Genomic DNA, 13,601 nt, shown 5'->3' with positions numbered 1-13,601 from the left:
TAGGGCAGGGATTCTCAACCCCAGTCCTCAGGACTCACCAACAGATCATGTTTTCAGGTTTCCCCTCAATATTAGACAGGGAATAATTCCACAACCTGTGCAACATTTAAGGAAATCCTAAAAACCTGATTGAGGAAAACCTGAAATCATGATCTGTTGGTGGGTCTTGAGGATTGGAGTTGAAAAACTGACTTGGGCCTTGCTTCCAAGGGCTGGAGGGCAAGAGTGTAAAAAAAGAGCGGATAGAGACTGACCTATGTCTGCCTTAGCATGTGACGCCAAGATAGGGATATATATTTATATATTTTTTTTTTCTTTTTAATAGGTGCGTTCAGAATGTGGACATGCTAATAACACATTCCTCAGCTATTGTGACTGTTTTGTATGACCTTACTGTTTACTTGCAGCTCCTGTTTTGTCTTGGATACTCCTTTTGGTGGTCTCGCTGAGATAATGAACCATGATCTAATGGGTTTTTTTTTTCCTTTTCCTCCAGCTTCTATCTGACAAGTATTTATGACCACTCAATATTTGAAGCTTTCAGCAAAGTTGTGCAGAAACTTATTCCACAATTGCCAACACTAGAAAACCTGCTAAACATTTTTATATCTGTGAGTATATTTTTTTATTCTGGTTTTGGCCTTCTGCACATGCGTATCTCTGGGTATCTAAAAGAAATCATTACGGAGGTGCACTCAGCAACATTTAAGCAAAGCCAGACTTGGCGAACTTGGCTCTCACAGTAGATTTTCTGATTTGTAACTCCTCTTGCTTGTAATGCAAAGTTACATCCACATTGCTACACTATCATATTTGTATACACTCGTGTGTGTGCACATAACTTTTATAAACCGCTATTAAAACCCATGTAATAAAAACTTCATACTCCCCCAAGTGATGGCATATCGCATCACTAGTTTCTATTACTTTTGGCTTTATATATCTTAATATTCTAATTGTTATATTTTCTCTGCAGCGTCTGTTCCAGTCACTAGGGCGGTGCCAGCAGCAGTGAGCGGCCAACGTTCACTCTCCCCCCCCCCCCCCCCCCCTGTATTAAACAGCAAAATTAAAAATCTTGCCATTTTCCCAATGGCCACTGTGGCTATTTTAGAATTTTATATTTCTATTTTTTATTATTATTATTTATTATGTATTTTATTTTTTTTTTTACTCCTTCTGTTGTAACGGTGATACCAGTATTTAAAGTATGGCAAATTTCGGATGCCATAAATCGTCTCCTGAACACGAGACAATTGGTTAAAGTGCCGTTTCTGAATGTTCTGCCAGGTCATGCATTGCTGGTTTACTTATGACATGTGATTTCTGGCTGCTTTGTAAGTGACCCTAAATGACCCTTCTCAGGCATGCAGAGCTGTCCTACTAAAAGATGCATATAAAACTACTATCATATTCTTAGAATTGTGGAAAAGGGCTGGCCCTATTGTGATCCTTTGCTGGGACTTCCATATAAGATACTCGACTTGTCTGTGAGTCCGAGCGCAGGGCGTTTGCAATAAATCTGAAGTCCGACAACCCCGAAATATGAACTGAAATATTAGTCCTAAGCAAGTCTACCTAGTTCTTTGTTTTTTCTGTTTACCATATTTTCAGACTAGGACAAACCAAATCATAAGTCGCACTTAAGTTTTAGAGGAGAACAATAGGGGAAAAAATGTCAAGCAAAAAATATGGTCATGATGCACTGTTATGGGGGGGCAGTGAATATTAATTTCTTTATTAGTGAGCACACCATCACCCCAGCCACTGCAGGACGCCAGTAATTGGGGCGAACACGTGCCCGCTATAAAATAAAATGAATATTCACTGTTCCCCATGCCCATAATCTCGCCCACCTCTCTGCGCCGGCCTCAGTGTCAATAGGTGGATGGGATGATGGGCACGGTAAGCAGTGAATATTCATTGTCTTTAACAGCAGCACACATGTTAACCTCACCTGCCACTGTAGCCTGCTCCTGCGACACCGCAAGCCATTGCTGATTTGTCCTTCTCCATTGATTCCCATAGTGATTGCTGGTGTGCATCAAAATATAGATTCTTTTGAAATTTGAACCAAAAAAGTATTGGCAAAAGCCGATTTCTAAAGTCACAGAAGTGCGGCATATATTTCTGTATATTCTAGCAGAAGTATGTGGACACTGATGGAAAACCTTTTTAGGGGGCATATGTTCATTAACATCTTTCCAGTATATTATGGGTATTTTAATAGTGATGAGTAAACGTGCTCGTTACTCGATTGCGCATCCAAGTTTAAAAATGCTTGAGCTTCCCATTGACTTCCCTTTTATGCTTGGCACTCAAGTTGAGCCCACCAAGTATGTATACAAAGCTTACCTCTCTCCTTTTTGTCTTGCAGAATTCTGGCATTGAGAAGGCGTTCTTATTTGATGTGGTCAGCAAGATCTATATTGCAACAGACAGTTCTCCTGTAGATATGCAGTCCTATGAGCTGTGCTGTGACATGATAGATGTTGTAATAGATGTATCGTGTATATACAGGTAAATATATATGCAGTGCCTTAATGCCCCATTTGAACCTTCAGGTATAAAAACTCTTTGGGGAAAAAGCTCCATTTTAGTTTTTATCAGATCTGTATTGGAAATCTAAAATGAGCACTGTTGTTGAATTGGACAACATGACCCTTTTTCAAGTACATGAGGTCAGGTACATTAAGGTCAGTGGGAAAAACCCAGTAGAAATGTCAGAAGTTATTTATATATATCTCTCATAAAGTACAGCAGCAGATCAGGACGCTTTAATAAGTCAGTTAGGCCACTAAGACCACATAGGAACAGGCGACAAAACAAACAATGTCACATGCTGTGTATGTGTCTGGCTCCAAGGTTGTACTACCCTTAGTCAGAATAGAGCAAGGTTGGTAGTTACTGCAATGTCCTGACATCCACCAGTGGTAAAAGTTGCCCCCCTTGGCCACACACCCATTTGTTGGGTTTTGTACAGCGCCGCATTAGGCGGACCATATTTATGGAGGCATTGTATATGGCATACATACAGGACAGAGGATGGTGTTGGTTACACTAGGATTTTGGAGGAAAGGTAGGCCTGTTGTCAGTGGGACCTATCTCCATGTACAGTCGCGCTCATATTCTTGCATTCACGTAAAACGTTTTCTTTTTATCTGCACAGCCTGCATGCCGAATGTAACGGAACTGCATATGACAAAGAGTCCATGGCCATTATCAAGCTCAACAACACAACTGTCCTCTATTTAAAAGAAGTTACAAAATTTCTGTCTCTTGTCTGTATTCTTAGGGAAGAAAGCTTTGAGAGGAAAGGTAAGCTTCTTGTAGAGGAGACCTCCAACTAACCCGACCTGAAAGCTAAAGTTAAGCTCTTGTCTTTTAAATATAATGAATATTTTCTCAAGAAGACAGACCTATATGGAGACCTTTTTATTAGGACTGATCCAATAATACAGTAGATACATAGTTTTAGTCTGGTGTATTCATGAGGACTAGAGTTGATCGGACGGCCAATAATCCGGTACCGGCGGATCACTTTCAGATTAAAAAGAAAAAAAAAAAGAGTCCGATCTGCTCCGGAATCCGGTGCCCATATAAGTCAATGGGGACCGGAATCCGGATGTTATAAACGTTTGCGGAGGGGCTACGGGGCTAGGAGCGAGCGCGGCATACTCACCGAGGCGCTGTCATGGCGGCACACTCCTTCCGGGTCACGCTGTTACCTTCCGGAGCCGACAATTCAATATTCATTGTTTTCCTTGCCCACCGGCGCGTGTTGGTTGCAGCTAGATGCGACCCCACCCTGAGTGGCAGCGTGTCAGCTAACTGCAACCAATCACAGGCGCCAGGACAGCCGGTGGGCCGGGAGAGCAGTACAGTCTGTTTATTTTTACCACCGTAAACTGACCAACACTCGGCACTTGGCAGCACAGTTCTGTCGCGCTGTATCTGTGCTGTGTATCCAGTGCCCAGAGTCACACGTGCGAGGCTTTGCCTGGTGCTGCCATGGCAGACTCACGTGAGTCCTTCGCATGTGTGATTCTGGTGAAAGTAAAAAAAAAAACAAAACGTGCGGTTCCCCCTAATTTTCATCCCCAGCCAAGATAACGCCAGCCGGGGGCTGGTATATCCTCAGCCCGCAGCCGCCCAGTATTGCCGCATCTATTAGATGTGACAATACTGGTGTGCGATACCGGCTCTTCCCGGAGGCGTGATGCGGTGCCAATCAGGGTAATAGCAGGGATTAATAGCGGCACACGGCTGCTACTAAACCCTAGGTTTGTGATGGCACAGGCATCTATCAGATACCTGCATCACACAAACCTCTGACACAGAGAACAAACCTTTATTTGGAATAAAATACAAACATCCCGCCTTCACCACTTTATTAAGCCCAAACACCCTGCAGCTCCGACGTAATCCACATGAGGTCCCACGCCGCTTCAGCTCTGCTTCATCTGAATATCACAGAGAGCGGCATGACTGACCGCTCTCTGTGAGCTCCAGAGAATGAATGAGCTGCGCATTGAGCGGTGATGTAACTCGGGTAATTTGCGGTCACAGCTGGAGATTCCCACGGTCCTTCATCTGTGATCGCAGGTAACCTGACCTCAGGTGGAGGTCACTGAGTTCACAGACCTGCATCTCCTAGCAGAAAAATCTGTTTTTTTGGCCAAGAGATGCAGATTTTGTGCTGAAATTTTTATACCATATTCCTGCATCCAATCTACACCTCCTGGCAAAAAAACGCGGTGTTTTGGTGCAATTTTTTTGCCGCGGTTATTTTTCCACAATTTTTGACGCGTTTTTTTTTGTCAGGAGGCGCACAAACCCGACGTGCAGTCCCCCCCCCCCCCCCCCCCCCCCAATTTTCATCCCCAGCCATGATCACGCCGGCTGGGGGGCTGGCATAATCTCAGCCTGCTGCTGTCTGACCAAGAGCGTGCATGTACCTAGAAACACATGCACACTCCTGTGAGAAGCGTGCAGCAGTGCCGGTGATGCGCTGTCAGACTCGTGCGGGTCTGACATCACCCGCCACAGCCTGCTGCTGTCTGAACATGAGCGTGCATGTACCTAGAAATGCATGCACGCACCTTACAGAAGTTTGCATCTGTCCTGTGATGTCAGACTCGCGGGAGTTCCTCACAAGTGTGACTGCGGTGTAGAAAAAAAACGCTTGCTTTTTTTTTTTTTTTAATAAATAAAAAAAAACCGACGTGCTGTCCCACCAGTTTTCATCCCCAGCCATGATAACGCCGCCTGGGTGCTGGTATATCCTCAGCCCGCAGCCGCCCAGTATTGCCTCATTTATTAGATGTGACAATACCGGTGCGCGATACCGGCTCTTCCCGGAGGCGTGATGCGGTGCCAGTCAGGGTAATAGCAGGCGTTAATAGCGGCACACAGCTGCTACTAAACCCTAGGTTTGTGATGGCACAGACGTCTATCAGATACCTGCATCACACAAACCTGTAAGTGACAGTAAATAAACATAGACACATAGAACAATCCTTTATTTGAAATAAAGTACAAAACACACCCTGCTTCACCTCTTTATTAAGCCCAAACACCCTGCAGCTCCGACGTAATCCAAATGAGGTCCCACGCTGACACATCCAGCACTGCTACATCTCAGAGCGAGCAGCTATAGAGAAGACTGCCCGCTCTGAGTGCAGCCTATTACTGAGCCGCGATAAGCGATGACCGCGGCAGAGCTGTCACAGGCAGGGGGGTGCGTCAGCCTGCAACCAATCACAGCTGGGAGGACAGACGGTTGGCGGGGAAAACATGGAAAGCTGTGTGATTGCGTGCACCGCACAGGAAGTGAATGCGCGACCTGGAAGCAGTATGCCGCCATGACACCGAGTCTCGGTAAGTATGAAATGCTCATTTATTTGCTTTCATTTTTATTAATTGACGATTCCGGATCGTTCACCCGGAATCCCGCGTCCAGGTCCAGCCCGGAGATAGCGCTGAAACCGCGTGGATCCGGACGTTTACAGTCTGGGTCCACTCAACACTAATGAGGACATCTTCTGAGCGGAGATTGGTGCTGACGATTGTGTATCTGCATACATGGCAATATGGCAGACAATATGGGGGAGAGATCATTAGATGAATACTGCGGAGTATACACTGTGTGTATTATTGTTATAATATTTGTGTGCCATTTATTTTTGGCTTAGTAAGCAGACCCATCCCTATACTATGCTGGCCTTAGATTAGACATCATTGTGTGATAACATATTATGAGGTTACACTCCTTAAGGGGTTGTCCAAGATCTGTTATTTAATAGCTGAATTGGTCATCAGTAGGAGATCGGTAGGGGTCTGACACTTGATGGCTTCACCAGTCTGCTGTTTTATTTTATTTTATTTTATTTATTTATTTTTTTTTTTTTATGGCGGCAAACAGATGTAATTACTGTGAATGGAGCTGCACTCAGCAGCTTTGTTCAGAGGCGTAGCACCAGTTCCTTGATACTGCAGCATAGCTTATATTTTGCCTAAAAGCTGTATTCCAGTTGCTGGAAGCAGGCGCTACGGTCACAGATGTGTCAAGGCTGGTTGACAATCCTGTGGCAGCGAGTGTTAGAAAATCCCAGAGATTAGCAGCACGTGTTATCGTGACGGTTCCCTGTTTCTACAGCAGCGAACTCGAAGACCCTGGGAATTTGTCAGTTTTTTCCTCTGTTACCAGCCTTAGACTTCCTTTATAAACCTCACTCTGGGGATATGTGGGTGCGGTTTATAGTTTGTTCCTGACTGAGCTGTGGAGAAGTCATGTTGTTCTGATGCTCCAGACTGCTGTGGTTGGTACAGCTCAGATAAGTGTTGTCATTGCTATCTGGTGATAGCGGTTGTGTTTCCCCCCTGTATGGTTGTTCCCTTGTGTCCTCCATTAGTGATAGTGGTGTTGACGAAGAGCTCATACTCATCCCTACTTAGGGCTCATTTGCTAGGGTGAAATGGGGCCCCAGGTATTCCAGCTCAGTGACAGGTGCAGAACCTGTATAGAGTCTGCGAGGCCAGTAAGGGTGAGCTGCAGGTTATCAGGGGTCACCACTTTCCCATTCCCTACCTAGGGAAGGCATGCCTTCCCTCTTCCTGTGTGTTGTCCTTTATGACTGGTATAGCTTCTACCTCCAGCCATGACAGATACACTTTGAATGGAGCTGATAGCCATCAAGAGCAAAAAAAATAATCAAACTGATCAGTGGGGGAACCACACCGATCTGTTATTGATAGCTAACCTGTAGATGGGTCATCAAATATCTATGCCCGGACAACCCCTTTAATCGTATAGAATCTGCTCAGCACTGGAATCTAGATGGCGATCACTTCTTTTAATCTAATTTTAGGCAGAAACTGCAGTTGAAAATCATTTGGCCTGAGAACATTTTTTAATAAGGAGAGTTTATAAAATAGTCTCCTTTCAGACGTTAGTGATACATATTTTGATTTCTTTTGCAGGATTAATAGACTACAATTTTCACTGCTTTCGAAAAGCCATCCATGAAGTTTTTGAAGTGGGGGCTTCCACCCATCGGACCTTCAGCCAGCAAGCCAGCAGTCCAAATCTCAATGCAGTGACTCACAACGGCACACCTGCAAACGCCGTCTAAACTAAAAGCTAGTGAACTTGGCAACCAATAGCCCAAGTGCTCTGCCCACCACATGGAGTGCAAGGCCAGTGCAAGAAATACAGGATCCTACAGCCAGAAGAAACCTTGTGGATTTCCATGGTCTGCTGTGCACCATCCTTTAAGCGTCTGATCATAGTGACATATTTGCGTTGCCGCCACGATTCAACCCTTTTTTCCATTTGAATAGGATCATTTTTTTTTTGGTTTGGATTTGTTTTCTTCTGGTAAATATCAAAAACAGTGTGTGCATGTGAGAAGCCGCATGTCATCTCACCCAGTTAATTAATATTTTTTTGTAATGCTGACTCCATTGCTGTTCTATTGCCATTATTATCAAACATGGGAATCACAAAATACTCACCCGGGGTCGTCTGGTTCACAGAACACAACAGCCTCAGGACCTCAAAACATTCCAGAAGGAGGTGCCCTCCTGCTCCGTCTGCATCATGTGATTCCTCGTATTGCAGAGACATGCGTCATCCTGTAACCTCATGCGAGGAGGATCTTCTGAAGAAATGCTCATAAACATGGGAGGAGCACACTTTGCTTCTTAGAGACAATTGGAAATAATAGCTGGGAATCTATTTCAGTAGTGTTTCACTGTATTGTGCTTAGTCAGGAGCACACCTCTATACGCAACGTCAGATAATCTTTAAATCTGCAGTTCTTCAGCTTAATTCCAAATGCCTTTTTTTGGGCAGGTGCCTATATAAAAAATTTCTTATGATTTACATGGTTTGTTGTGTAATAAAGCGCACAGTAAGCATAGGGTGCCATATTGGTCATGAATTTGACAGGTTTGTTATTTACTATATGAAATATTGCTTTCTGTGATTTAGTTGTAGGCGGATTATATTGAGCTGCTAATAACCGCACTGATTCTTCAACTACATGGAGATGTTTTAAGAGTTTCTTCACCTAAGGGTACTTTCACACTTGCGTTGAACGGTATCCGTTGCATTGCGCTGTGTAACGGATGCAACGGATGTGTTGCATATAGTGGCACAACGGATACAACGGATGCTGCAAAACAACGCAATTCGTTTTGATTTTTTTTTTTTTTACAGTTTTACCAGCGGCAGACTATTGTAAACGGTCAGCTGATCGCTCCCAGTAGCCGGCCGCCGGGTGATCAGCTGATCGCTCCCTGCCGCCGGGTGATCAGCTGATCGCTCCCTGCAGCCGGCCGCCGGGTGATCAGCTGAGCGCTGTCACTTGCCGGCGCCCGGGCATGCCGGCGGGCGGGCGCTCAGCTGAACGTTCGGCCACCGCGAGCCAAAATAAAGTTTGATTTAAAAAAAAAAAAAAGAGCATGTGCAGTGGAATCCAGAGGATTCCGCTGCTCAAAATAACGTTACATGCTGCCTTCCTCCCGCTGGGCGGAAGCAACGGAGCGTCGCCCAGCGAAAGCAACGCAGGTCCTTTTGGTACAATCCGTCACCCATACAAGTCTATGGGAAACAGCGGAATCCGTTAACGGATTCCGCTGTTTCCCAAAAGGGCGGATTGTAACGGAAGGAAATAAACGCAAGTGTGAAAGTACCCTAAGAGAGAAGTGTGGCTTGAGTACTGACAGGAATCTTTGGCACCTTCTTTTTTTGTTTCATGCCAGTGCTTTTGTGTATGAGCCGACGAATGCGATGTTTGTTGGTCTTGGCTAGAGTTGAGCCAGTACCTATCTAATACTCACGTATTCGTTCCGAATAGCATGTGCAATGCAAGTAAATGAAGATAAACTCGCAATGTAACGAAAAATCCGAATGCCGTACTATTTGTGCGAGAGGCAAATGGTGCGGAATTCGGGTTACTCGTTACTTTGCGAGTTTTTCCCATTGACTTGCATTGCACATGCTATTCGGAATGAATACACGAGTATTACAGTACTCGTTATGAGTATAGTGAGTATAAATAGTTAAGTACTCGCTCTACTCTAGTCTTGGCTTGTCAGCAGGTGGCACTGTGACTGCTCAGGAAGTGGAAAGCCTCTTGGCAGTAGTCAAGCCATTACTTATTATACAAATTGCAATATTAACATGTTTTCTTAAAAAATCTTTTAAAGAAATAAACCAGTATGAAAAACTGCTCTTGTGGGACCCTTTTATAGGTGGCTATGCCCTTTCCTGCTAAGCTAATGAGGTTGATGATTCTGTCATATGCACTGATGAATTCTGTTTGGTATATGGGACTCATGCTGTAAATGTTGTTAAGCACACTGATTATCTTATTGGTAACCGTTAACCCTTTATTCAGTAACACTACTTTTCATTAATCACAAATCCAATAATCCACACATCATTCTATATGTTTTTCTTTGTCATTTATAACTCGGATTTACTCTTCTTTTCTGCTTTCTTCAATCCTCTGGTGTATTCTAGTATGGTGGTTATTCCATAACGTTGCACCTCTTGCTGTACCAAAGGCCCTTTCTTGCTGGATCATTATGTAACAAAGTGCCACTGTAACTTCTTCGTCTGTATATGGATTTCTTTTACTCTGTGTGGTTGACAAGCGTGCATTCTACAAATTATCAGTGATTTTTGGTGAATATGGACCAGAATGAAAGTCAACAGAAAATGTTGTGGGGGGGGGGGAAAGCTTATATATTTATACTTTGTTTCATTGAATAATGTATAACAAGGGTTATCAATAAACCTATTTACTCATGGCAGAACTTACTATTCCCAGACCTCATCCAGCCTTCACCCCTTTTAGTGTAACCAGATCCGTTACAGAGCGCATTTACGTATCCTTGGAAGAAGTCCGGTATTCACATTGCCTTGTTTTTCTACTAGTTATGTATATTTGCCACCCTCTGGTGGTTAAGTGACTCACTTAAAGGGACACTATCATTATATATTATTTTTTTTTTTTTTCTTCAAATTTTGATCTTTAATTGATGTAAAAATGGTAAAACAAAAATAATAAATTTTTAAATTTGCCAGTCTCTGCTTTATTAATCTTCAAAGTGATGCCTTCAGTTCACCTTTTGGCCATGTTTTCGAGACTTCTAGACTTCAACCATCATAAACTGTTAAAAAAAACCCCCAAACACTGCTTGCCTCATCCAGTATGATATAAACGGTTTAAGCAGCTACTACTTCTAAGCATGTGCCTTGTTATGATGGTGTCCCTTTAACACGCTTATGGCTGCCACTCTGGGCTAAAGTGATAACTTTTGCTATGTTCGTTGCTGGGCCTGCAGGTGCTGTGGATATATCAAGCCTATTCAGGTTGTTACCATGATGAGTTTTTGGTGAGTTTTCCATTCACCCATGACGGCAACGTAAGAGAGGTTCCACCTCCACGGATTGAAAACCTGTTTACACGTAAAGGCAAAATCTCACACCATTCCTCAGTGGTTTCCTGTCCTATAGGCAGTATCCTGTGGACTCCCAGATTGTGATTGGTGGACTCTAACTATAATCTAGGTCCGTACTGGACACCTAGTGTCGATGCATGGATACAGAACACAGACTTCTCAGGGAAGTCCTTGTTACAGTTTTTGTGTTTGGCCACACGGATAAAAAAAGGAAGCAAAATTGGGATTAAAGCAGAACAATCATAGCTACCGAGTTTCCGTGCATCTGTTGCACTTCTTCCAGGTCCACTCCTTAAATCTCATGAGTATGCATGGCTTCCTTCGCCCACCCTCTGGTTGCAGTCCGACTGCCGGCATTTGTAATTGGTTGCCCTCACTCTAGCTGTCTGTGTCTCAGAAGTGAAGTGTATAAATGAAAAAATCATTGGGAAAAAAAAATGGAGTCTCCCGTATTTTACCTAGCTCAGATAAAGCAGACAGCTGGAGGCTTCTGCCCCCAGCTTTGTGCTTCAAATTGGCTGTGTATCAAAACAGGCAGCAACATGTTTAAATAGATAATTTTGATCGATCCCCCAATTTTTTGATACCCAAGACAAGATAAAGCTGACAGCTGGGGGCTGGTATTCTCAGACTGGGGAGGCTTATGGTTATTAGCCCCTCAGCAGCCTAAAAATAGCAGCCGCCCCAGAATTGGAGTATTTATTAGGTGCGCCAATCCTGACGCTTACCTGGCACATCCTGATTGCCCTGGAGCAGTGGCAATCTGGGTGATATAAGGGATTAATGACAACTGTGATTTGTCAAAAAAATCACAGCTGTTCTCAAGCCAGAGATTATTAATGGGATGGATCTGAGACATTCCCCCCCCCAGAAGTAGAAAGAAATAAAAGCAAAATGCAGAAGAAGAAAAAAAAAACACCCTCTTTTTCTAATATAACGCCTCAAAACTCCCCCTGGTCTGACATAATCCACACCACGACGTCCCATGGCGATCCCGACTCTGCTACATCATGAAGTTGCAGTATGTAGTCACATTTGAAAATGTGCCCGATCACTGCTGCGTCAAGGACACACTGAGCCGTGAGAGCATTGACCTCACTGAGTTCACCTGAGATCACAGCTGGCTGTTCCCATGGTACTTCAACTGTACTGAACTCACCTGAGGTAAACCCATTGAACCTAAATCTGGAAATCCGGGATTGATTTAAATGGTCCTAGATTACTGGATTATTGACGTCAAATGGTTCCCTGATTTCCAGGCACCATTGAAGTCAATAATCGGCTGCCTTGACCTCCTTGACGGAAGGCATACGCATTCCGGTGATCTGGGATTGAGTTCACAGCTGTCAGTTCACATGGTACCCCAGCTGTGACCTGAGGTGAATTCATTGAACTCAAATTTGATTATCTGGCAGCATTGAACCTAATGCTGGATTACAAGCATGCGCACGCATTTCGGTAATTTTGGATTGCGTTCATCTCAGGACACAGCTGGGGTACCATGGGAACCCTAGCTGTGACTTCAGGTGAACTGATTGAACTCCATGCCAGATTACCGGATTTGACTATGTATGTTGAGTGGTTGCAGACATTTCTGTAGCAGATCTGCATCTCTTGGCATAAAAATGGAATGTGGTTTTGGAGCATTTTTCTGCCAGGAGATGCAGATTTGGTGCAGAAATGTCTGTAAACAAATGCACTCTGTGCACACATGGCCTAATCCGGTAATCTGGCATTGAGTTCACCTGAGGTCACAGCTGGGGTACCGTGGGAACGGCCAGGTGTGACTTCAGGTGAACTCACTACGGCACCGCTAGCAGCTATGGCTCCTTTAGTGTGTCCCACAGGCTGCAGTGATTGTTCACTTTTTTAATGTGACCTTGCACTGCGACCTCAAGATGTAGCGGAGTCAGGATCATCGTGTGGATTGCATCAGTCCTGCAGTGGTGTTTTTGGGGTTATTAAATCGAAGAAAGAGGGTGTTTGTTTTTAAAGGATTTTTGTCTGTATTTTGCGCTTATTTCTTTTTGCTTGCATGATTAATAAACCCCTACCCATTACTAACCTCAGGCTTGATGATAGATAGTCATCTCAATATTTTTATTTTTTTTTGACAAATCAAAGCTGTCATTAACCCCATATATCACCACGCTTGCCACTTCTCCAGGGCAATGGGGATGGGCCAGGATTGGTGCATTTAATTATGGGGCAACTGCAGGCCCACACCACCTGAGAATTCCAGCCCCCAGCTGTTTGCTTTATCTTGGCTACGTATCAAAATTCGGGTTGACTGCATGCAATTTTTTTTTTGTTTAAATTATAAAAAGCCACATGGGGTTCCTTGCATTTTGATACACAGCCAAGAGAATCCACACAGCTGGGGGCTGCAGACTCCATCTGTCTGATTTATTTGCGATGGATATCAAAATATGTGGGCCCCTATGCAACTTTTTCCAATTTATTTTTACACCCTTACTTCAGGGACCCAGAGTGCTACAGTGCCTTGCGAAAGTATTCGGCCCCCTTTGAATTTTTCAACCTTTTCCCCACATTTCAGGCTTTAAACATAAAAATAAAAATGTTAATGTTATGGTGAAGAATCAACAACAAGTGGGACACAATTGTGA

General features: G+C 43.9%; 1 protein-coding gene across 1 annotated transcript in view; it reads left to right on the top strand.

Annotated features, from left to right (window-relative positions):
• Positions 1-10,326, top strand: part of RRAGC (Ras related GTP binding C) — a 35,966-nt gene extending 25,640 nt beyond the window's left edge. Inside the window, exons 4-7 of the mRNA XM_075336068.1 lie at positions 497-611; positions 2,378-2,520; positions 3,170-3,318; positions 7,483-10,326. Coding sequence (XP_075192183.1) covers positions 497-611; positions 2,378-2,520; positions 3,170-3,318; positions 7,483-7,634 — 559 coding nt within the window. The 3' untranslated portion in view covers positions 7,635-10,326. The remainder of the gene's footprint in view (positions 1-496; positions 612-2,377; positions 2,521-3,169; positions 3,319-7,482) is intronic.
• Positions 10,327-13,601: the final 3,275 nt, after the last annotated feature.

The sequence above is a fragment of the Anomaloglossus baeobatrachus genome, chromosome 2, assembly GCF_048569485.1.
Source record: "Anomaloglossus baeobatrachus isolate aAnoBae1 chromosome 2, aAnoBae1.hap1, whole genome shotgun sequence".
Lineage (NCBI taxonomy): Eukaryota > Metazoa > Chordata > Amphibia > Anura > Aromobatidae > Anomaloglossus > Anomaloglossus baeobatrachus.
Note: the sequence above shows the minus strand (reverse complement) of the source record. Positions and strands in the feature narration are given on the sequence as shown.